At 45.2% G+C, this 24,367-nt stretch overlaps 1 protein-coding gene across 6 annotated transcripts in view; it reads left to right on the top strand.

Moving 5' to 3' along the window:
* The window catches only part of MLLT3 (MLLT3 super elongation complex subunit), a 155,688-nt gene that overhangs the window by 14,725 nt on the left and 116,596 nt on the right, over positions 1 to 24,367 (top strand). For 4 of the 6 annotated variants that reach the window (XM_083420101.1, XM_083420105.1, XM_083420100.1 and 1 more), the window contains 2 exons: positions 8,955 to 8,997; positions 15,616 to 15,796. In XM_083420101.1, coding sequence (XP_083276227.1) covers positions 8,989 to 8,997; positions 15,616 to 15,796 — 190 coding nt within the window. In that variant the 5' untranslated portion in view covers positions 8,955 to 8,988. Of the gene's footprint in view, positions 1 to 8,954; positions 8,998 to 14,179; positions 14,469 to 14,668; positions 14,931 to 15,615; positions 15,797 to 24,367 lie in introns of those variants that run through there. The other 2 variants (XM_083420099.1, XM_083420103.1) reach the window with 2 other exon arrangements.

The following is a 24,367-nucleotide window of genomic DNA, read 5'->3' as shown; positions in this document are numbered from 1 at the left end:
TTACTTAGCTGTACATCACTTTGGAACAAGCTGAAGGCCGTAATACTTGTTGTTGTTGTTTAGTCGTTCAGTTGTGTCTGACTCTTCGTGACCCCATGGACCAGAGCACACCAGGCCCTCCTGTCTTCCACTGCCTCCCGCAGTTTGGTCAGACTCATGCCGGTAGCTTTGAGAACACTATCCAACCATCTCGTCCTCTGTCGTCCCCTTCTCCTTGTGCCCTCCATCTTTCCCAAAATCAGGGTCTTTTCCAGGGAGTCTCCTCTTCTCATGAGGTGGCCAAAGTATTGGAGCCTCAGCTTCAGGATCTGTCCTTCCACTGAGCACTCAGGGCTGATTTCCTCCAGAATGGAGAGGTTTGATCTTCTTGCAGTCCATGGGACTCTCAAGGACTTCATGGATCGCTGCCTTGCCATGGCGAAGGGGCCTGAATAACTCAGAGAAGCTATGACCTATGCTGTGCAGGATCACCCAAGATGGACAAGTCATAGCAGAGAGTTTGACCAAATGTGATCCACCTGGAGCAGGAACCGGCAAGCCACTCCAGTATCCCTGCCAAGAAAACTCCATGGACAAAGACAACAGGATGTACTACTACTACTATTTTTATATTTATTTATTTATTTATTTATTATAATATTTATACCCCACCCATCAGCCACTCTGGGCGGCTTCCAGAAAAAGACTGAAAGGGTGGGACTAAGGGTGCAGATCCTGACACCTTAAAAAGACACACAGCAGAGGGCCTTCTCGGTAGTGGCACCTGCCCTGTGGAACGCCCTCCCACCAGATGTCAAAGAGAAAAACAACTACCAGACTTTTAGAAGACATCTAAAGGCAGCCCTGTTTAGGGAAGCTTTTAATGTTTAATAGGTTATTGTATTTTAGTGTTCTGTTGGAAGCCGCCCAGAGTGGCTGGGGAAACCCAGCCAGATGGGCGGGGAATAAATAAATAAATAAATAATAGTAGTAATTATTATTATTATTATTATTATTATTATTATTATTATTACTACTACTACTACTACTACTACAGCATCCATGCAGGAAGCCTGGTCAATATTCTCAGTGATGTCTAGTCATTCAACACCATTGCAACTAGTTGCAAAGGAGCAGAATATAAGAATGTATTCAACAAGGAATTATACCAATGTTTTAAGCCACAAGCAAATGATTGGCCTTAATAGCTCTGTTGTTAAAGCACGAGACTCTTAATCTCAAGGTCATGGGTTTGAGTCCCACATTGGGCAAAAGACTCCTGCATTGCAAGGGGGCGGCTAGAGGATCAACTCACGATCCCTTCCAATTCTACAATTCTGTGATTCTAAGGAAGGGTTTCCACATCCAGAATGCAACTGGGCTCCAATACTTTTGCAGTTGTCTAGGGAAAATACATTTAGCAAATGCAGTTTCTTCCCCAGCAATACTTTAATAGGAGATCGTTCACCAGCCAAAATGCTTCCCTTTCTGCAGCACTTAAAGCCACAGAAGACTGGATGCATGCTCACCCCTAGGGCATTAGGAGAAAACAGCTTCGTTAATGGAGAAAACAAACGGTTTCTGGATTGCCGGTCCATCTCATTCTCTGTCTGCTATACCATCGGATGGCTCATTAATTTTGATAGTGCTTGCATTACTATGGCATTTCGGGATTGTGCTGCCAATTATGTGTGTGTTTAGTTTATTTAAGGCATGTAAGAGAGACAAAGCCAACCGAATCCAAAAATAGCTTCAAATATTATCTATTCTAATTAGCTGTAGGTTCATTCTAAGTTTGTCTAAGTGAAGAAGAAAAAAAAGAGAGGGTTGGTAGAAGAAATAATGTGTCCTGGAATACTGTGTCCAATTCTGGGCACCACAATTTAAGAAGGAAGTTGACAAGCTGGAAGGTGTGCAGACCAAGATGATCAAGGGTCTGGAAACCAAGCCTGATGAGGAACGGTTGAAGGAGCTGGGTATGTTTAGCTTGGAAAAGAGACTGAGAGATGATGGCCATCTTCAGATATCTAAAGGGCTGTCACATGGAGGATGGAGCAAGCTTGTTTTCTCCTGCTCTGGAGGGTAGGATTCGAACCACTGGTTTCAAGTTACAAGAAAGGATATTCCGACTAAACATCAGGAAGAACTTTCTGACGGTAAAAGCTGTCTGGCAGTGGAATGGACTGTGATGGCCTGGGACTCGGGCTCGGGCTCGGGCTCGGAGCCATAGGAGTCTCAGTCCGCACTGGATCCTTTGCCTCAGTCATCATCTGAATCAAGTCTGGGGCCTGATCCTGAAGAGTCCCAGTCTGCACAGGTTCCCCTGCAACAAACACCAGCTGGGCCAAGTCAGGGGCCTGAGCCTGTCCTGGCTCCAGATGCGGGGATGACCTCATTGCCTTCACTGGGCCATCACTTACAGGTGCTCCACTACTGGTTGGGTCGGGGAGGCTGAGGCGGCCCCTGGGTCTAGTAACCCACCGACGTCTCCCGAGCTGCAGAGACTAAGGTCTAAGAGAAGGAGAGACCTGAGTACTTGCAGGAGGAGTGCTCACCATTGGGCGAAACAGGGAGGTGAGTCGCCGGGGGATCAGGACCGGCCACTACCCCGACAATTATAAAAGGCTGACGGACCCCGCCCCAGGTTGCAGGAGCAACATTGCTGTATGCCAGATCCTGCCTGAGATCCTGTACCTGTCCTTGCCTGGTTTCCTGCCTTGTGTCCTGCCTTGGCCCTGTTGGACTGACTCCCAACGGAACCTTCAGATTCTGGACCAGACCTGGACTGTGTTTCACGGGTTACCCCCGGGCCCAGCACACGAACTTCCTTGGAAAGTGCTGGCCTCTCCTACCTTGGAGGCTTTTAAGCAGCAGTTGGATGGATCTGTCATCACCATCTCTCATGGATGCTTTAGCTGAGATTCCTGCATCGCAGGGGGTGGGACTAGATGACCCCTCGGTTCCCTTCCAACTCTACAGTTCTATGGTTCTGTGTTCATAGCTTGAGTTGCCACATCTTAACCCTGTAAAAACAGCGAGTGCCCAGGGCAATGAGACATGATGTGGGAACGATGGTCTACCCCACTACAGTCATACCTCGGGTTACAGCCACTTCAGGTTGCGTTTTTTTTTGGGTTACGCACCCGCCGAAACCCGGAAGTACTGGAACGGATTACCTCCGGGCTTCGGTGGTCGTGCATGCATAGAAGCTCTAAATCGCACTTTGCGCATGTGCACAAGTACTGAATTGCAACCCGTGCATGCGCAGACGCGCCACTGCGGGTTGCGAACGCTGCGGGTTGCAAACGTGCATCCCGCACGGATCCTGTTCGCAACCTGAGCGCCCACTGTACTTTATTCTCCCAACTTCCTCCCTTCCTGCTTCAGCAAGCAGGATCCCAGCTCATTTTGGGTGTAAAGAGCCAACAGCACCCCTCATCATTTACTGTTTTTTTATATAAATTATTTGTTTAAATGATATTTACCCTACAATATAACTGAAAAGGGTGTCAGATTGGCTTAAAGAACAATGAAAAACAAGATGATCTCTGCCTGCGAATGTACAATCCGAAGGCACAAAATGAAAAAGGGATGTGAAGCAAATCAGATGCCTGTAATGATCAGCGGAGACGAAAACCATTCAGGTAGCCTGGCAGAATGGTTGGCTGTGGGTGACAACTGAGGGAACGCCAAAGCAACATGACCTCTCAGCAGAGCTGACGAAACAGTCCTGCTTCCCTTCTCGGCTGCTTCTTTGGTGCAATCCATATGGCTTGACCAAGCACTTTTCATCTGCATTTTGACATAGGATTCCAATAAGCATTTAAGGTACATTCTGTAGTTTGGGGCAGGCCAGGGTACCTTATTTCTGTAACAGAAGTATCTGGTTCATCGGGAGACTAGGCTATGTTTTTGAATACAAGCTGCGCTGTGAGATCAGGAAGGAAGAAATCCATTCTGACATCTTGTAAAATTTGCTCAGACTGCTTTATATGACAAGACTAGCAATTGAGCGGATGGATGTCTACATTCGCTGTTCTTCAGCCTGTTGTTAAACATACATGTCAGCTCGATCACTCAAAGCCGGATTATCAATTGTGCAATCAGAACAATCGCACTGGGGGCCCTGCCTTCAAGGGGGTCCAGAATCTGAGCCGTAATTTAAAAATAAAAAGTGGGTCTCTAGCCACCTTGGAAAGGGAGTTAGAAGACACCACATTGTTAATCAGTTTCTCAGTTTGATGGACTGTTGAGCATAGGAACCAACTCCTAGGGGCCAATGTCCCTTCAGCCTCCCAATAAAATATTGGAGGAGGGGGCTGAGCCCCCCATAAAGTTGATGGCCATTGCCATTCAAATGGTTTGCATGGGCCGAGTCGTGTGATCCATTATGTAGGGTGGGGTGTACCTTCCCTCCCCCCCCCAATATTTTATTTAAGTTGGCACTCCTGCTGTTGGGATAGCTGGTGATGGTGAGTTGTTTTCCAGTTTCCGGAATGCCATGAACAGCACCGCACTGCAAATCTCTCAACTAAAAACCAGCCGCGCAATTTCCGTCAAAAACCAAGCAGTTATAGAATTGATCCATGGTTTGTGCCCCTCTTTTAAAAGTAGACTATCAGTCTAGAACAGTGGTTCCCAACCATTTTTTGACCATGCCCCACCTAAAGGTAAAGCTAAAGGGACCCCTGACCATTAAGTCCAGTCGTGGCCGACTCTGGGGTTGCGGGGCTCATCTCGCTTTATTGGCCAATGGAGCCAGCGTACAGCTTCCGGGTCATGTGGCCAGCATGACTAAGCCACTTCTGGCGAACGAGAGCAGCACACGGAAATGCTGTTTACCTTCCTGCCAGAGCGGTACCTATTTATCTACTTGCACTTTGACGTGCTTTCGAACTGCTAGGTTGGCAGGAGCTGGGACCGAGCAACGGAAGTTCACCCCGTCGCGGGGATTCAAACCGCCAACCTTCTGATCGGCAAGTCCTAGGCTCTGTAGTTTAACCCACAGCGCCACCCGCGTCCCCATGCCCCACCTAAGAATCTCTAAAATCCTGATTCCCCACCCACACCCCTGGTGACATATAATTCTTATTATTCCAGAAGTGAACTTCTAATCACACAAAGGAAGCCTAAAAGGCCATTAACTTGGTCTAAAGAAGCTTCCAAATTGTGCTCCTTAAAAATCAAATGGCCCCCCCTGCTGGGAACTACGGGTCTAGAAAGACTTGCTAGCAGCCTCTTGGACAACTGTTGTCTCATCTAATAATTAAAGCAAGGATCGGAGCCTGTCTCTCTCCAGATGTTGCTAGACTACAATGCCCATGTTCCTTGACCACTGGCCATGCTGGCTGGGAGATGCTTCCATAACATCTGGGGAGTTGTAGGTTCCCCATTCCTCTCTGGAGTATGCCTAAAGTTAAAGGGACCCCTGACCATTAGGTCCAGTCGTGGCCGACTCTGGGGTTGCGGCGCTCATCTTTCTTTATTGGCCGAGGGAGCCGGCGTACAGCTTCCGGGTCATGTGGCCAGCATGACTAAGCCACTTCTGGCAAACCAGAGCAGCGCACGGAAACGCCGTTTACCTTCCCACCGGAGTGGTACCTATTTATCTACTTGCACTTTAAGGTGCCTTCGAACTGCTAGGTTGGCAGGAGCAGGGACTGAGCAACGGGTGCTTACCCTGTTGCGGGGATTCGAACCGCCGACCTTCTGATCGGCAAGTCCTAGGCTCTGTGGTTTAACCCACAGCGCCACCCGCGTCCCGCCTACTGCCTTATTATTGCTTGTAGAGACAGACAGTGAAGAGATTACATCTCCCCTTGCATTTTGTATGGCTCTTTGGGGAACTCCTGAAGTTCAGATTTGTTCTTTCAATAGCCTTTGATTAAAGCACTTTCCCTATGTAGATTTGGGTGGGTGGGGTCAGGAAATAGTTTGGCTCTTGAAATGTCGCCAACAAAAGAAGCAGAGCTTTGATTTTTATGCAGACTTTCTCCCACCGGGGAATGCAGGAGACACAAAACATGAAAACCTATTCGTGTTCAGACCTTGTCAATGTCAGTCTACTACATTACCATATGATTGCTATACCATTAATTTTTTCTTCAGAAGCTACAACATGACACATCAGGAAATGTATGTGTGGTTTTTAAACGTTCTTGTACGGCTTTCCCTACCTTTGCTGCAGCTGAGGTCGATGTAAAGATCATCAACCGTGCAGCTGTGTGGAAGCCAGCTGGCTTGGAGGTAACAACTGTTTAACATTCTGGTTCTTCCAACATGGGAAGGGGAAAAAAATAAACTGTTCTGTAGATAATTAGCAAGCTAGTTCTTGAGCCTAAAGGGAAACTGATTGGGTATTCAGAATCATTTAATCAGCTGGAAAAGATGCAAGGATCTGAATGGCTGAAGGAGGGTAATATTTGGAGGAAATGAATTTGGAGGAAACTGACACTAAAGAAAAGATTGACACTAAAGCTCTGTATATATTGAATGTCTTTTTTTTTTTTTTTAAAGGGACATTCCTCTTATCATACTATACCTCGGCATCATGGGCGTAGCTCAACAACTTTGGCAGATCCCAAGCAATCCTGGCTACGCCCATGCTTGACATGCCCATCCCTCCTGCAAAAATACAGGACAGTACAAACAAGGGGTGTTCCAAGCCACTTAGGTTTATGGCTCCAAGATGAGAGTCTTTTCAGATTTTCCAACCCATTGCAATCTTGACTTTTCTTTTCTTTTATCTCATCCGTATCTGTGATGTGGCATGAATTTGGGCACAGTACAACCCTTCTGTTGGGCCAGGTTGCAGCTATTGCTGGCCATAATATCATAAATAACCCCCTCTCCATGATGCTTATCTTGATTTTGTGTTTCGATATGCCCCAAATGGGATGCGGGTGGTGCTGTGGGTTAAACCACAGAGCCTAGGACTTGCCAATCAGAAGGTTGGTGGTTCAAATCCCCGCGACGGGGTGAGCTCCCGTTGCTCGGTCCCTGCTCCTGCCAACCTAGCAGTTCAAAAGCACATCAAAGTGGAAGATAAATAGGTAGTGCTCCGGCGGGAAGGTAAATGGCGTTTCTGTGCACTGCTCTGGTTTGCCAGAAGCGGCTTGGTCATGCTGGCCACAAGCTGTCTGCGGACAAACGTCGGCTCCCTCGGCCAATAAAGCGAGATGAGCGCCGCAACCCCAGAGTCGGTCACGACTGGTCAGGGGTCCCTTTACCTTTACCTATGCCCCAAATAAACTTCAGAGCACAAGTCAATGAATTCAGTGGGGCTTATTCCTACGTATGCATACATAGCATTGCAGTTTCAAGTTAAATTTGACAGTGGCCTGATTTGCACATCCTGCAGGCTGCTTCTCCTGCATCTTTTTAACCCCACACTGTGCTGAGTTAAGCCAAGGTTCGGCTTAGTATATCATCTAAACCCAGAATGGTGGTGAAACTCTCTCCTCATTAGCCCTGAGCTGCAGAGAGATCTAAATAGGATTAAAAAAAACTTTGGGTATAGAACAAAAAGGCAGATTTTGAAATGCAGTTGTGTACAGAGGTTGAACAAGCTACTGTGAAAATGCGTTAACTTTTCTTGTAATTTGAAACACAAGAAGAACAAGTTAACCATGAGCTGTAGCCACGGTTTGTTCTCAGCTTAAATATGAGCTGCGTTGGAGCAAAGCCCTTGTACCTGTCCTGTTAAGCCATAATTCTGCAACCTGTGAACGAGGCCAGTTTGAAGAACAAAAACTGCAGAAGGATGTTGTTGTGTGCTGAGGAGTCTGTTTCCACAAAGCAAGACACTCCTTGTTCACAATCGGGCATAGCATTAAGCATTAAGAATGCCAAGTAGCTTGGATCTTCCTAGCATGAACTGGCTTGTGGGGTTTCACTTATTTATAGCCTATCCCTCCCCATGTCCTCAATCTGGTCTTTGTGCGAGAGCCAGAAGTGCATGTAGCTGACAGTGTGAACACAGACGTTTCGCTTATTTGTTAACACTGTTATTTGTACAATGTGGACTGTGCAAACATCTGCGGTCATGCAGAAAGCATAATTTGATCTTGTGCTGCGAGTGAGGCAAGTGCAGCGACAACTGTGGGATGAGGCTGCTAGCCTGCATGCCCCGAGATGTGTTTGTGCACACGCAAAATGTCAATTGAATGAACATCTGCCCACATTCAAAAGCACTGTTTGTCCATGCTTTCCTAGCATGTCTACTTTATATCCCAACAAAAATGACTTCTATAAGTATATTTTGGCAATCTGTTGTAACCCAATTGTTAATTTTACCAACCCATGGCTACCTCTTGAATAAGTTCAATCTCAAATTGACCACAGAAATCTGGGATCATTCAGGGTCTTCCAGAAGAGGTCAAGTGAGGACAACAGCTCAAAGATTATTTACGCCATCTGCTGGCAAAATACATCCTTTCCCAAGAGGGCATTGTTTCACATCCAAGAATCACTATTATTAATAATAACAACAACAACAATATTTTAAATAGAGTTTCTTGTTTGAAATTCAGGGTATTTAAAAAAAAGACTGTAATGTTTGCAATTCAGATGAGAGGCTATACTTCTTTCAATATGAAAACAAGCATGTCTCATATAGATTTATATTGGAATACTATATCATGTGTGATTTTCTCTTGAAACATTTCTGTGTCTCAGTTCAGGAGCTCTCTGTTACATGCAGACAACACGGGGGACGGAAATTAAGATCTTTCAAAGGCTGTCAGGATGAAGCTGGCAAACGGTTCTTAAATAATATTGGATATGCTATTTTCATCCTCCGATCCATCATCACCGGGCGCGCTCATTCAATTAGCACATTCTTTGCATTTTTCTTTCTCTTTGTTTCCTGAGACAGTATTGCAGGTTCTCCACGAACATCTCTTTGTGTGTTTTAAAATCTTTCCTGCCTTTGTGTGTTTAAACTCATGTGCTTTCTTATTTGCTTTTCGTTGTAGATCTTTCCAAGGGCAAGACCTGTGGAGTCCATCGATGGGAAGGGCAAGTAGCACACTTTTACAGGGTTGTTGCAAGCAGAAGAGGTTTAAAAATAGACCGCCAGTTGCGCATTCAAGGCAAAAACTATTATTTTAGCCCTGAATCTACAACTTCATAATTCATTTGGGAAAGTAGTTTCAGTGAATGAAAAGGGGGTTTTGGTGTGCTAGTTTACAGGATCAACATACACTGTGAGTCATGGCACTTCATTCCAGAGAAGTCTCATTTGAGTCAGTGTGACTAAAGACGTTTCTTTCGCCAGAACTGCAAATTTAAGCTGCAGTGTTGAGTTCAATTAATCTTGAATTCTGAAGTAAAGGGGAAGTATCTGTAACCACAGTGAACTGCAGCCTAGGCTAAATGGGAGTGATTGATACGATGAGGTCTAAAGTCGTTCCCTTGACGTAGATTATTGAACCCTTCTCAAGTTCTAGTTCTTGCACAAATTCCTAGACTCGCTTCCGAATTTTAGAAATGTAAACAACTATATAACCAAATCCTATTCATTATTACATGTGTGGTGTAGCGGTTAGAGAGCTGGACTAGGACCTGGGAGAGCCGGGTTCGAATCCTCACTCAGCCATGAAACCCAATCTTGGTTCTTCCTGCTCTCAGCCTAACCTACACCACAGGGTTGTTGTGGGGATTAAATGAGGAGTCGGAAGAACCTCGCCCTCCTTGGAGAAAAAGACAGGATATAAATGCAGTAAACAATAAATAATTTATCCCAAGTTAATGCACATAGGATTGTCTTTCCTATGCAGTTTTCTAATCCTGAATAAATGGATTTTAAAAGGTAAAGGGACCCCTGACCATTAGGTCCAGTCGTGACCGACTCTGGGGTTGCGGTGCTCATCTCTCTTTATTGGCCGAGGGAGCCGGCGTACAGCTTCCGGGTCATGTGGCCAGCATGATTAAGCCGCTTCCGGCGGACCAGAGCAGCGCACGGAAACGCCGTTTACCTTCCCGCCTATTCATCTACTTGCATTTTGACGTGCTTTCAAACTGCTAGGTTGGCAGGAGCTGGGTCCAAGCAACGGGAGCTCACCCCGTCGCAGGGATTCGAACCACCAACCTTCTGATCAGCAAGTCCTAGGCTCTGTGGTTTAACCCACCCGCGTCCCAAATGGATTTTACTCATTGTGAATTTCATCTCCTATTCATTATTACAGAATGATGAATTAAGTTTCTATTGCAGGTTTACATGGGATTCCCAGCAGTCTTTTTACAGGTCTTTCATTCCTGCTTTGCAGCCGTTCGTGGTGGTGCCTGGCTCAATATATTTTGATGCCTGAGGCAAAGAGCAAGTTTAAGCCACCTCCCCACTGCTGGTTGAACATAAAGAAGCCAAGTGGACTGGCAGCAGAATCTGTTTTTCAACGCTGGTTATCATACAGGTTCTTCAGCTTCATCCGAGGGCAGCAGGCTTCCCTAGGGAGTGCAGGCAATGTGGCAGATAGATCTCTGTTCTCCAACACTTCTTCACACTCCCCACCTCTCCCCTCCAAGTTCTCCAGCTGCCATCAACCCCAGCATCATGGTCAATGGTCCAGGATGATGGGAGTTGGGTGCCAAGAATATCTGGAGGTTTCCCATCCTTACTGTAAGGGCTTGTGCTTATATTCTATTTTGGAAGCTGTTCTACTTGTTTGTCCATGTTATAAATTGGTGTCTGAAATGGGGGCACGTGGGAGCTTCTGCTGAGACTAGGAAAAAATGCATCTTGTGATTCCCCACCTTCCCCGTTATGGAAAAAGCTGTAGTAGAGCATTTGTGTGAGCGCTTACAGGAATTTGCTGCTGGCTGAGATAACATTTGCACTAACTCTAAGGCCTTGTTGTTGCTCTGCTTGAACTTAGGGCCACACACCATATACTCTCCTCTCCGGGTGGTTGAGAGCAGTAGTCTTGTAATCTGGGGAACCGGGTTCGCGTCTCCGCTCCTCCACATGCAGCTGCTGGGTGACCTTGGGCCAGTGACACTTCCTTGAAGTCTCTCAGCCCCACTCACCTCGCAGAGTGTTTGTTGTGGGGGAGGAAGGGAAAGCAGAATGTTAGCTGCTTTGAGACTCCTTAAAAAGGGAGTGAAATGCAGGATATCAAATCCAAACTCTTCTTCTTCTTCTTTTTTTTTTTTTCTTTCTTTCTTTCTTTCTTTTAAAAGCAGCTTAGAGAACCTGCAAGTTTCAGCAAAGAAATCAAGATGAGCTGTAGAGGCTGCTTGAAAATTTATAGTTTCTTTCTTTCTTTTTGTACAAATAATAATGTTATTGAAAGTTTTTTAGCATACTAAAGACTAAAATTCAAACGCATTTATAAGAAAACAAAAATACACCTAAAAAGAAAAATAATAAAGAATACACACACAGTACTCTTCTTCTTCTTCTTTTGCGATCACTCGTAGCCGAGTAAGATTGTCTTCCATGAACACGGTTTTAACAATGAGTCCGTAAATGACTGTGGAGGCCAATTCTGGATCCACATGTCCTTCCACAGTGGGAACATTGACACGGTGGGAGTTGATTATGGTGTGGATTTGCCAAGCGTGCCTTCCTTTTAGCATGTTTCTCTCTCTCTCTATATATATATAGAAAAGAGAGAGAGAAGAATAAGAGTAGCTAAAAAGACCCTTTATCACATTTATATTGCGCCTATCATATAATTTATCCACACCTTAGACTCCCCCATCTCTCACCCTATTTCTTGTTTATTTTCTAAGTAAGCACCTCATGCCCTTCTGCAACTAGGCATTCTAGAGAACCGACAGTGTGGCCGTCTGTTTTTCAGACAAGGTCCTTTGCCACCGCTGACTTTCGAATCAAGGCATCCCTGATAAGCTGGAACCTTGTTTAAAAAATGGAGATAAGGAAAGATTTGTTAAAGGTGTGGAACATTTTAACAACTGTAGAAATGGTAGCTTTGGAAGTAAAAAAAGAGACAGAGAGAGAATGTATTAAAATGACCAAAATAATATAAGGATCAAAAAACCGGAAATTCCTATGTTAGCAAAACTGCGGGTTAATTTTAGGTAGTACACTAAAATATAACCTTGTGTAGTGTAAAGCAGTGGCTGAAAGTTGCCTTGATTCTGCCCCACAGGAAGATAACCCTTCTGGAAACAAAACAATGCTGCCACTATTTTCTGTCTTCCCTTTCCCCCACCTCAACAGACCAGACATTAAGCAGCCTTGACTATCTATCTATCTGGAGAGTATTGGGAGAAGCAGATAGCTCCTTGTCCCTCAGGAACTTAACCAGATTACTCCTCTTTAGATGGATTACACTTGCTGATTGCTAAAGCGCCTCAAGTTTCTAATACAATACAGTTTATACCTATTACAGTCAAGAATTAGCTGTATTTGCTATTTTGGGACAGCTACGTCACTGCACGTGTTCCGAAGAGGGTTTGCTCACGAGAGTTGCCATAACACGATCCAAAGGTAAACAGCATCCAAATCCAGTCTCATTTAGGGCGCTTTAACCAGCAAGGGGGACACGGGTGGCGCTGTGGGTAAAAGCCTCAGCGCCTAGGGCTTGCCGATCAAAAGGTCGGCGGTTCGAATCCCCGCGGCAGGGTGCACTCCCGTTGTTCGGTCCCAGCGCCTGCCAACCTAGCAGTTCAAAAGCACCCCCGGGTGCAAGTAGATAAATAGGGACCGCTTACTGGCGGGAAGGTAAATGGCGTTTCCGTGTGCTGCGCTGGCTCGCCAGAGCAGCGATGTCACGCTGGCCACGTGACCCGGAAGTGTCTTCGGACAGCGCTGGCCCTCGGCCTCTTGAGTGAGATGGGCGCACAACCCTAGAGTCTGTCAAGACTGGCCCGTACGGGCAGGGGTACCTTTACCTTTACCTTTAACCAGCAAGGTCTTCTTATGAACTGGGCCTTGATTCCAGAACCTATATTTTATGCTAGACAGTGCTGGGGCAGGAAAATTAATTATACAGGAAGCCTCCGAGCATGCACAGTGTGCTTCCTGCCCGCTGCCCAACAACCACAACCCACTGCTACACAATTGAAACTAGAGGAATAACTCAAAAGGTGTGAGCTTTGAGAGACATTTGGGCCCCATAACCTTTCTTTCTACAAACCGACCACCAGATCATTGATAATATTTGCAGGATGCTGGATGAAGCATATTTATTTTATTAAATAAACACCCTGTCTTTCCTCCTGGGAGATGGTATACCTGTTATTTCTATCATTCCCCTTTTATTCTCACAACAACCTTATAGGATAGGCCAAGGCGAGCAACAGGGACTGATTCGCAGCTGCCCCTGAGCGTTATTAGGGCAGAGGTAGAATTTGAAGCTGGACCTCATATTGTTACCCCGCAGAAACTTTCAAGGAAGCCCAAATTTTATTTTATTTTTGCTGAAATTGGATCAGCTTAGACATCTGTGACATAGAGATCTAAAGACCCAATACTTCTATGACTGTTGCATCTCATAAAGAACATTACAATACACATTGTTTGAACTTCCCGCCCATGTACTTTCTAGCGAGGGCATTTTCCTTCCCTCCCAAAGGAGTTACTCCTTAGTGTTTGACTAAAAACAGCTGTTTAAATAACACTGCAGCAAACATTTCATTCTCAGTGTCACTTAAATATTAATTAGTAACTGCTGAACTACAATGTTGCATGCATATATATATATATCTATATACACACACACTTTCCACTTTCTTATTCAAAAGAAAAGATCTTTGTCTCCCATTAAAAAAACACACACGCAAATCCCAGCCAAGGGAAACTCCAGCCGCTTTGCCTCATCCCGCAAGTGGCCACCCCCCATCTCCCCCCCCCGCCCCACAATAGCTGGGGGCTAAAATGGTTGTAGACATTGGATACATTCCAGCAGATTTAATCCGGTTTTTATTGTCAGAGCTCAGCCCTTCACTCCGGGGCTCGCTCCCTCCTTCCTCCTTCGCCGCCCCTCCGTTTGCAGCGACCTGTTCCCGGGAGGCGCGCCATTGCGCGCGGGGAGCCCCTCTCCGCCTGCCTTGCGCTCCTCTCTTGCGCGCGGGGTTCTCCTTGGGAAAAGGGGGGGAAAGGGAAAGAAAGAAAAAGAAATCCGGGCTGGCGGCGTTTTTCTGATTGGCTCAGCCTGCCTCTTCCCTTCCCTTTTTTTTCCTCCTCTTTTTTTTTTGGCCCGGTGTGGCGAGCGTGCGCGCGCGCGCGTGTGTGTCCGGGCTGGGAACGGGCGGCAGGGCGCATGCTCTGGGTGGCTCTCCGGAGTCCGGGCTGCTGGGGGCTCCGTCTAAGAAGGCAGCGAGCAGGAGAGGCAGACAAGGAAGGAGGAGGCGCAGGAGGAGGAGGGAGGAGGAGGAGAAAATCAGAAATAAAGAGCCCGCGTCCGTCCGCCATGGGCTCCCCTCTGCTGCGCGCATTCTCCGCTTCTTCATGAAGTAGAGCCGCAGGGGTGGGGGCGGGCAGAGCAGAGGACCCCCCCGGGCCCCCAGGCATGGCCAGTTCGGTGAGTACATGCAGCACCCCCTTCCTGGTCCTCTCCTCTTCCCCCCCCCCTCCTCCTTGCAGCGCTGCTGCTGCTGCTGCCCAGACGCCGTTTAGGGCTTGCCAATTAGGTTAGTGGCGGGGGAATTTTTCCTTTCCTCCCCCTTTTTCCCTTTCCCCTCGGCTTCCTCTCTTTCCTTGCACACCCCCGTCCCCCCTCCCCTCCACCCCACCTCCTCCAGCTCTTTCTGTGCAATTGCACGAAGCTGCCGGGCGCGCGCATGCACGCACACACCCGCGCGCACCGTGGAGGCGGATAATAATCCAGCCATATTTCTGCAGCAGCAGCAGCAGCAAGCAAGCAAGCAGGCGAGCGAGCGAGCCAGGCTGCTGCCGCCGCGGTTGCAAGCAGCCATCCGCCGGGGGAGCCGTGAGTACCGGGCAGGCGACTGGCTCGCTGCTCCCGAAGGCGCCTCTCAGGATGGTGCGTTCGCCCCGGCGTGGCTCTCTCTCTGACAGCCGGCGGCACCCCACCCCGGGCACTCCCCCCTTCCCCCCCTGCATGCAACCAGGCGTGTGTGTGTGTGTGTGTGTTTGCAATATTTAGGTGGAAGCGTCCCCCCTCTCTCCTTTTTATTTGCATTACTTAAATCACCGCGCCTCCTCCTCCTCCTCTTCGTTTCCCCCTTTTCCGATTGTTCTGCTCTTATTCTGGATGCGAGCTCTAGCCTCGCTGGGCAACGCACACATTTTTTAAATGTGCAACCGGAATGCAAAGCAGAATGCCATCCCCACTGTGAATGCAAAGAGGGAGCCCGACACAGGATGGTGATTGTTAGGTTTTATATGGTCAGGATGAATTTCCTCCAAGAGAAGGTTCCCCTTCCTATTATTTCCATACCCATTCAATCCCCAGCCCTTGTCTTGCTGGCTACATTCCGTTACAATTCCAGCTGTTCCAGCTGTGGCGATGCCTTCCGAAAGGTTGCAGCCACCTTAAGTGGACAAGCTGTTTTCTTTGTGTGTGTTTTCTTCTTGTCCTCTTTCTTTTTCCCCTGGGGAAGCTTGAAATCTGCAAGAGTTGGGGTGTGGGGGTGTGGTGGATCCTTGTTTTCCCTCTCCTGCTCATTGTTATGTATGTCTCTCTCTCGCCCTCTCTTTCTCTCTAGTGTGCTGTTCAGGTGAAACTGGAGCTGGGGCACCGAGCCCAGGTGAGGAAGAAACCCACCGTGGAGGGTTTTACCCATGATTGGATGGTGTTCGTCAGAGGACCGGAGCATAGCAACATTCAGCACTTTGTGGAGAAAGTCGTCTTTCACTTGCATGACAGCTTCCCGAGGCCAAAAAGAGGTAGGGCTTCGGGCACAAAGGTGTCTTGATAAATCCCCTTTTAATGTGTTTGCATGGGGGGAAGCAAAGGAAACAATCACCTTTCGAACTCTTGACTTTCCTTGCGTGTTCTGGGGTGGTCAAAGGAGCACAGCCAGGGCTGGAGCTTTTGCAGAGAAGGATTCGCTGATGGAAAAGGACCCTCAGGTGCAACAAGGGAGAGAGAGACTCTCTTTATAATCTCTTGGATTTTGAAGTTTACAGCTGATGGGCTTCCTGCGTTTTCAGGCAAGGAAACAATGCCAGACTTCAGCTTCCCTGTGAAGCGACTGGCACCTGGTCTTTCTCTATCAATGCGATTTATTCCTGTCCCTTGCTTGGTTGTTGCTGCAATGATCTTCAATCTCTGCTGCCCGTGACTGCAATTTCATTGGGCAAAGGTTGTGTTCAGTTTGGAAGGCTGTAGTCCCCCCCCCCCTTGTTGTTCTCATTAACAGTGTTTATGGTTTCTACCTCTCATTGGTAGGCATAATTTTGATTAAGGCTGTTTGTTTATTGCTGACTCTTCCTTCCTTCGCCACCTTTTGTACATTTTAGATTTTGTTATTGAAAAGTAAATATACTTATGAAAATTGTGGGAAGAATGACCTAAAAGTGTGGGATGTTACAAGTTCTGAGATGAATATGTGCTCAGCTCCTATTTCTACTTTTGCCTTTCGGGTTGTGGTCTTGGCTTTGTGTGGTCATTAGAATACACTTAAATGAAATATTCTAAATGCTTAAGTGGTTCTAAATGGGATGAGACTGATATTTCCTTTTATTTTCAGAGGTTTAGGAAGCCTTTGTTTCCGGTTCTGTTTTCTTTGACCTCCGAGCTGTTGTCTTGGCTGTTTTAGTTGGATTAGTGGAGGTAACAGTACAAACACAATAAGGGACTTTGTTTGTGAACAGGTTTGTTTATCTAAGAAAACTAGGTGGTTAGTAGTTATCTCCTGTCTGATCTGTAATCTTTATTGGCATCTAGAACTCCTGCAAACTCTTAGAATAGCGTCCTAATGAATCTGTTCTGCTTAGAGCTGTCTTGAGAACACTGAAAACACAGAAGTACTAAAAAAGGAGAAAGGAGAGAACATGTTAAGCCTTTGTATAAAGCGATTTTGAACGGTACCTTTTTATGTTTCCCAGACACCAAATAGTATAAGGTGTCTCCTCCCCACTCCCCGCCAGCTTAATTTCTCTTTGAAAACTTGCAAAGTTGTTGAATATTATTTTGCTTGCTTCTCCTCTTTTCTTGTACAGTTCCAGGTTCATTTCTGCTATTCTGTTGGTCTTGGGGGTTTTCTTTTCGTTGTCCAATAGCTTTTCTGTACCATTATTTCCCTTTGTTATTGCTGTTTCAAAATATCCATGTGGAAGAGTCACTCCCCTTGTGTTCTCTTTATTGCTCCACCCCTACCAATGTGTGCTTAAAAATGTATTTCAAGGGGATGTCGGGATGCAATAAGATGGAGTTTGTTTTCCTTTCTGCGCCGTAAAAGAAGCGAGGCACTGAACCGATGGCAGCAAGTTGCTTGACTTTTCTCCTTTATGGGATAATCCTGGGCGGTTTTACCCTTTTAAAATAAGTGGGACTTGCTTCTACAGAAATACTTGTAAGATTGCAGCCTTAATCTTAGAGCTAATTTTTGTGTTCTGTCACAAACCACCGCCACCTATCTGCTTGGGTTTCCTAGGCTTAATTATTATTTTTTTGCCCAGCCTGAGGGAACTTGCATCTCCAGCGCAGACGTAGGGATTGTTGCTAGGTGTGGAGTGTGTCATGTTTGCGAAGAGATGCAAGCCTGCTGCTGGCGGCAGAAAGTTCTTGGATGTCTACTTGGTGCTGCTGAGCCTCCTTTTTTTTTGTTTCCTTCCCTGCAGGCATTGTTCGAAGATGCTTGTGTAATGCTGATTTGGTGGTTATTATTATTATTATTTGCGTGTGATTTTTTCCATGTGACAATTGCTAGGAAAAATGCCAGCTCACATAGCCTGGAAGAGGACTCAGTCATATTGTAATTACGCATGACTCAGAACATAAGAGAACTGTTCTCTATTCACTGGGGATATGTAGCAGAGAGTTAAAGCTGTACTAAATATGCCACTCACCTGTGCAGTTGACTTCAGCTTTTGTGGCCTAACAAAACTAATGAGATGCCAGAAAGATTTCTGGCCATGTCTGACCTCTTATGAGTCAAAGGGCAGAGGATGGGTGCTCTCAAGTGATCCTTTCAATTTGTTTTAGCATTTAGTTCCTGTTAAAACCAGTGCCTAAAATGTCCTTTATGAGTGAAAGAGGTTTACCTTTATTTTTGTGATTGCATGAAACTGATTTGTGGAAGCAGCTCACATCGTATCCTTGACTACTAAAAACACTCCTCTGTTGCACTTTGAATATTTACAGTAAAATATGAGACTACATTTCTCTATGAAAATATTACTGGTCATTGGACTGTAACTTGTGCATTTTGCCCTTTGCAATACTGAATTTGCTATTTACTGCTTGACTCAAAACAACTTGGTGGTAGGATTTGTTTTGTTTTTGAGAGGGTATGAAATATTGTCATATTGAGGCTTGGCGCTTCTGAATTCTCCAACTCCTCCCTAAGAGTTATACCTTCCTGGTGGTGTGCTGCTGCATCAGTAATCCTGTATTTGATGTGTCTGTTCAGCTGAAAAATCATTGGTATCAATTTATTATCTGTGGAGCTTATAGTTATTCTGGGTCCAGTTTGGCATTTGTTTTTTGGACAACGAGAACTCTCTTATACAATACTGTGAAAGAATTGCATGCATTTCCTTTATGTAAAGAGAAAAAGAGGTGTTTCTCTAAGAGATTACTTCTACTTACATGTTTAAGGGTTATGTTAGTACTAGATAGTATTTCTCAAGCACTTCCTAGCTCATACTTCAAAGCATTCTGGGATGCATCAGAACCACACGACTGCTTTTGCTCTGTCTTCAGGAAAGGCATATATTTTACTTTCCTTTTGTGCAGTAGATAGTAATATCACTAGTGTTGTGTTCCCTTAGCATCAAAAGACATTGTAAGTCTTGTGGGGAATCTTATAAATGTGCAACTTATTACAGATTGTGATTGAATGAATCTTTTGTTTACACTTGTTGTCTGCCTCTTACGGATGCACTGCTGTTATAATTGGTTTGCAATCTTGATTCTGTTGAAGAAAATTGAGAGGCTTCGTCTTGCATGAACGGAAGAGTTTGTTTGCTGCAGCACATAATGGTATATACTGGCAAATGGAAGAGGATCCACATTCCTTGTTACTTTGTGTGTGTGTGTTTTGTGAGGGTGATAATATGAATTAGCAAAGTGGTGGCTTTGGTTTGTCTTCGCAACAGGAAGATAGCCACTTATGATGTCCCTAGAAAAGTAGGAATAACCCTTAAAGCCCGTCTTATTCATAAGACGACGTTGCTGAAAGATGAGGTTGTTTAATACCTATTTGGCAGACATGCTTAAGGTTGCCATTAGTGTATCTTTTTGCCTGTTTAACAGGAAGCATGTAGCAACTCTTCATCTTGAACATAAAGTGCACAGTGGCTTTTAGAAAATTTATAGTGCCTGGTTTTGTATGATTGTCTTTTAAAACATCCATTAGTATTTAATGAAGTCTAGGTTTGCTGTAGACTTTGTGAGCTGTACCGCGGGAGAAAAGCGTACTTCATTAATGTAAATGGTGTTAAAAAGAATAGAGGGGAATCTCTCTACCCAAGGAATTGCTTTTGCTCTGTAGCTTGTTTCCTTGCAGAGTTGGTTCTCCCCCTCCTCTGTCCATAAAACAAATAGACAGTGGCGTAGCGTGGGGGGTGCAGGGGGGCCGGCCGCACCGGGCGCAACATCTGGGGGGGGGGGGCGCTCGCACTCGCAGCTCTCTGCCCCTACCTGGCTCCACGGGTTAGGGGGCACAAATTACTTGCCTTGCCCCGGGTGCTGACAACCCATGCTACGCCACTGCAAATAGATCAAGCACTAGGAATATTTCTGTTTACAGGTGCCAAATCTTAAGAATAAAAACATCTTGGATTGTTTAAAACATGCAGTTTTATGGTATGATCTCAAGGCACATAAGGCTACCACCTTGCTGAAGCTAACAGGTTTTGGTCTAGCCAGTACCTGCTTGGGAACCAAAACGCTGTTGCATTTGTTCAGTGGAACTTCCTTTTATTATTTTATTTTTTATATATATTATCAATAATAATAATAATAATAATTTATATGCGACTTGATTGCTTTTTTTAAAAAAACAAACAAACCTCGAAGCAGTTTACAAACAGAATCAAACGATTTATTAGTAATAGCAAAACATCCAAGAAATTAAAGCAAACAAACTAAAAATGCATCAGCATTCTAGATACAGTATCTGGGTAGGCTTGTCTAAACAAAAATGTTTTTAGCAGGTGCCGAAAAGAGTTCAGTGAAGGTGCTTGCCTTCACTATAAATAGGTAGGGGGATCTAAAGTTTAGCTGCCATCACACTAAAGGCTCGATTTCTTACAGATGTGGAACAGGTATAATGTGGTGTTTGTAATGGTATCAGTTCCGCAGATTGAAGGGGCCGAGAGGACATACAGTATATGGCAAAGAGGGGTAAATTCTCCCACCTCTCTTCTCTAATCCCCTCTGCTTCCTCAGAATCTGCCCTAGAGAGGTTGGGGATTCTCTGGTCATATTTTGGGTGTGCAAGAGGAGAGGAAGGGGAAGTCCTGTTGTGCAAGTGGGAGGCTACTTGCAGAGTGTTGGCTAGCACCCAAAATGCAGAAAATAGCAGCCACTTGGTGCTTACTGGGTGTCGCTCGATGTGCCAGCTTCACAATTCTAGGGATGCTCACGTGCTGTGTTAGAAACTCAGGTATATAAGATAGGCACCAAACAGCACCTTGAATCTGGGTTGCAGTTGCCACAACGGAATGTCTGGTGCCAGGGATTTGGACTAAATTATCCTTGGTATCCCTGACACCACTGCAGTTCTGTGATCTTAACTACAGTGATACCTTGGGTTACATACGCTTCAGGTTACATACGCTTCAGGTTATAGATTCCACTAACCCAGAAATAGTGCTTCAGGTTAAGAACTTTGCTTCAGGATGAGAACAGAAATTGTGCTCCTGCGGCATGGCAGCAGCAGGAGGCCCCATTAGCTGAAGTGGTGCTTCAGGTTAAGCACAATTTCAGGTTAAGTATGGACCTCCGGAACGAATTAAGTACATTGCTTGACTGTAGCTTGCTCTTACAACAATTCATTTGTCCCAGGATGCAGGAAGGAGAAACGCACACACAATGGACATGGAATTACCGTATTTTTTGCACCATAACACTCACTTTTTTCCTCCTAGAAAGTAAGGGGAAATGTCTGTGCGTGTTATGGAGCGAATGCCTACGGATGGCATGCCTGCGGATTTTCCTCCTCTAAAAACTACGTGCGTGTTATGGTCGGGTGCGTGTTATAGAGCGAAAAATACGGTAACTACGGACCAAGGCAGAGATTTTAATACTGTGGTCCCCTTCCTGGCACCCATAAATCTCTATGGAGTCACAATTGGACCCATGGCAGTAGCAAAACACACCTGGCGCCTGGCTAATTTTGAACACTGCTGGCATGGGGGCAGCTCTGAAAGGGTGATGTTAAGTGTACTTGTTTGCGTGTATACACGAACCCTTGGAACCAAACCCCTGGGTAAGAAGCAGTTGTACTATATAACATTTCTACTTGTGGCGACTCCCTTCGCAATTAAGAACCGTGTGCCCTGGGTGTTGCTAAACCCAAGGGCTATGTCCCTGTCACCATGATGTTGGCGTGGCACCAAGTTTCACCACTGGTGCCTGCAGTTTCTGTTTTGGTATTTGATTTGGCATGATGGGTTGTTGCTTCTGTAGGTCTGGGGTGGTGTTGTGAACACAGCTGGCATTGTTCCTTGCTATTGTTAGGCTTATTTAACACGAAACTGCAGATATAAGACCAGAGGGCAGGATTCAGCTAAATAATGGTGTGAACACAAGGATTATCACAGTGCACTGGGACTTTGCCCTGTTGGTGGTGCCCTGGGCCATCCCCAAATCAGCTCCAGAGGATTGGGGAACCCACCAAACAGATTTAGGGGAGGGTGGGAGAAGAGGGCAGGACATTCTGTTGTACAAGGACAAATTCAGGCACTGATGGGACCTTAACCATAGTGCTACGTTGAATGCAACCTAAAGAATACAGCTGCTCCTCGCCCCCTTTGTTAATGGCGGCAGACTTATACTCTTGTGTTTGAGATACCAAAGTCTAGTACATCACTTTTTTGCATGAGAAAACACTCGTGTGAGGGTTGTTCCACGTAAACCCTGAACCTAGGAGTAGGGAAACCCCATAGAGGCTTTTGTTTCAGTTAAGTGGTAAGCAAGTTTTTAAAAATAAGCAAGCTAAAAAGGAAAATATCTGGTCCTCCAGATGTTCTTGGACTCCAGCTCTCATCAGGTGTGGCCAGGATAGTTGAGGATGGTGGCAGCTGCAATTCAACAGTATCTAGAAGACCACAGTTTCCCCACTCCTGCTCTGAATGTGTAAAGTCAGACTCCAAGAAATGCAAATTCACGCATTGTACAGCTGAACTCACTAGGGAGTCAAGTGTGGCCGCAACTTTTTGCATGCTTGGCATGATGGATGGAACAGCCTTCTGACAATCTTTGTTGAAATGCAAACTTTACTGGCTCATTTACGACATTACACCAAACCATAATTTGTAGTAATCTTTATCTAAAACCTACGCCTTCTAAGCTTACAGGCAAATAGAGTGCCAGGCAGGGAGAAGTAATTTGGCAATCCCTTTTCTACAGTGCAAAGGCCATATTTTGATTTGTTAATTCAGGAGTTACGCTGAATCAAAGTTAAATTTATTTAACCAGGTTTTGTTATGTTTGTCTGTTTCTAGCCTGGTTGCACATCACGCTAAGCCAAAGCATCGCTTAGTCTGAACGCTCAGACTCCAGGAAAGGAGATTGTGGCTATTTAGCTTCTCCAGAGTAACTATGAGCTGTAACCAAGGTTTCTCCTATGGATTATATGGTTTCTCATGGATTATATGGGAGAACTAAACCATGAGCCCAGGTTCAGAGGACAAACTAGGGGAAACCATCGCTTGGTGTGTATTATTATTTATCCTCTTCCACTTGTATCCCAAGGCGATATACAAAATATAATAAAAGCAGCACAGAACGTAACAGAATATTGTTTTAAAAGCAATATGAAGTACACACCTATGGCAGAGCCTTAGTCATACATCTGAGAAAGCTTTTTGGAAGAAAAATACCTTCAGTTATTTCCAAAAAGTGTAGCTAGTAGGCTCCGGATGATCTGGGAGAGGACCAAAGAAGATGCAATTTCATTTCTGAGATCCAGCCCACTTACCTCTGTGCTCTGAGTCATGGTTTCAGCTTGATAAAACATTTGAACAAGGCCACTGTTTTGTTTTGCTTTAATATACTTTTTATTAGTTTTTTTTAACATACCATTTTCAACAGTAATTAAACATCCTTTTACATCTTATTCAAATTTTTGACTTCCATCAATCCTGTCTGAAAATTTTCCAATCTAATCTCTCAGTATGCATTTCTTATCTTCCGTATTACATTTCAAACTTATAACCAATATCTCTATATACTCTATCTAATATACTTCGTATATTTCTCCTTACAAAACTTCTTGTAGTCCTACTAGCGTAATATGTTGATTGCAGTTGCTCTTCAAATAATTCATATACTTCTTCCAGTCTTCTGTAAATCTCTGGTCCCGCAGGTTTCGAATCCTTCCTGTCATTTTTAATTTTGTTTTTAAGTTGTATTCATTCAATTTGTTTTTATTATTGCTAGTTAGCCACCCTGAGCCCGGCCTTGGCTGGGGAGGGCGGGGTATAAATAACAATTATTGTTATTATTATTATTATTATTATTAGTGCAATGTGGCTTCCTCTCCGCCTGCCCAAAGTCTTAATCAAAACTGCTGCAGGTTGTCTCCCAAGTGGGATGAAGTTATCTTCCCCAAACTACTTCACTTGTCATCTTTTTGAAAATCATTCCAAAATAGAGAGCCATAAGCAGTGTTAGAAAACCAGATATATAAGCTTGGCACCAAGTTGGCTCCCTAAGCCAGGGTTACAGTCACCAAAATGCAATGTCTACTTGCCATTTTGGGGCCAGACGCCTTGAAAGTCTTATTTTTCAATATGACTTTTTTGTCCTGAAATTCATGCTGATTGTGCAGATGAAATACAATGGATAGAATTTTTAGGACATGTTGCTCGTGTGTGGAAACAGTCAAGATCCAAGAATCCTCAGACAGGCACCTCCAGATGGGCGACGAATCAGGTGCCATCTTGGCTCCCGGGCATCTTCACTTGGTTGCAAATGGTCTGGCGAATTTCAAATGCTGGTCATAAGTGTGTGGACAGTTAATAGTGGTGCATGAGGAATAATGTGGCACTGAAGGGTTAAACTTTTGTCTATTGGAGTTGTAGGGGAACAGATCCCAAACACTACAGTGGTACCTTCGTACT

This window comes from Podarcis tiliguerta, assembly GCF_965153285.1.
Source record: "Podarcis tiliguerta genome assembly, chromosome: 17".
Lineage (NCBI taxonomy): Eukaryota > Metazoa > Chordata > Lepidosauria > Squamata > Lacertidae > Podarcis > Podarcis tiliguerta.
Note: the sequence above shows the minus strand (reverse complement) of the source record. Positions and strands in the feature narration are given on the sequence as shown.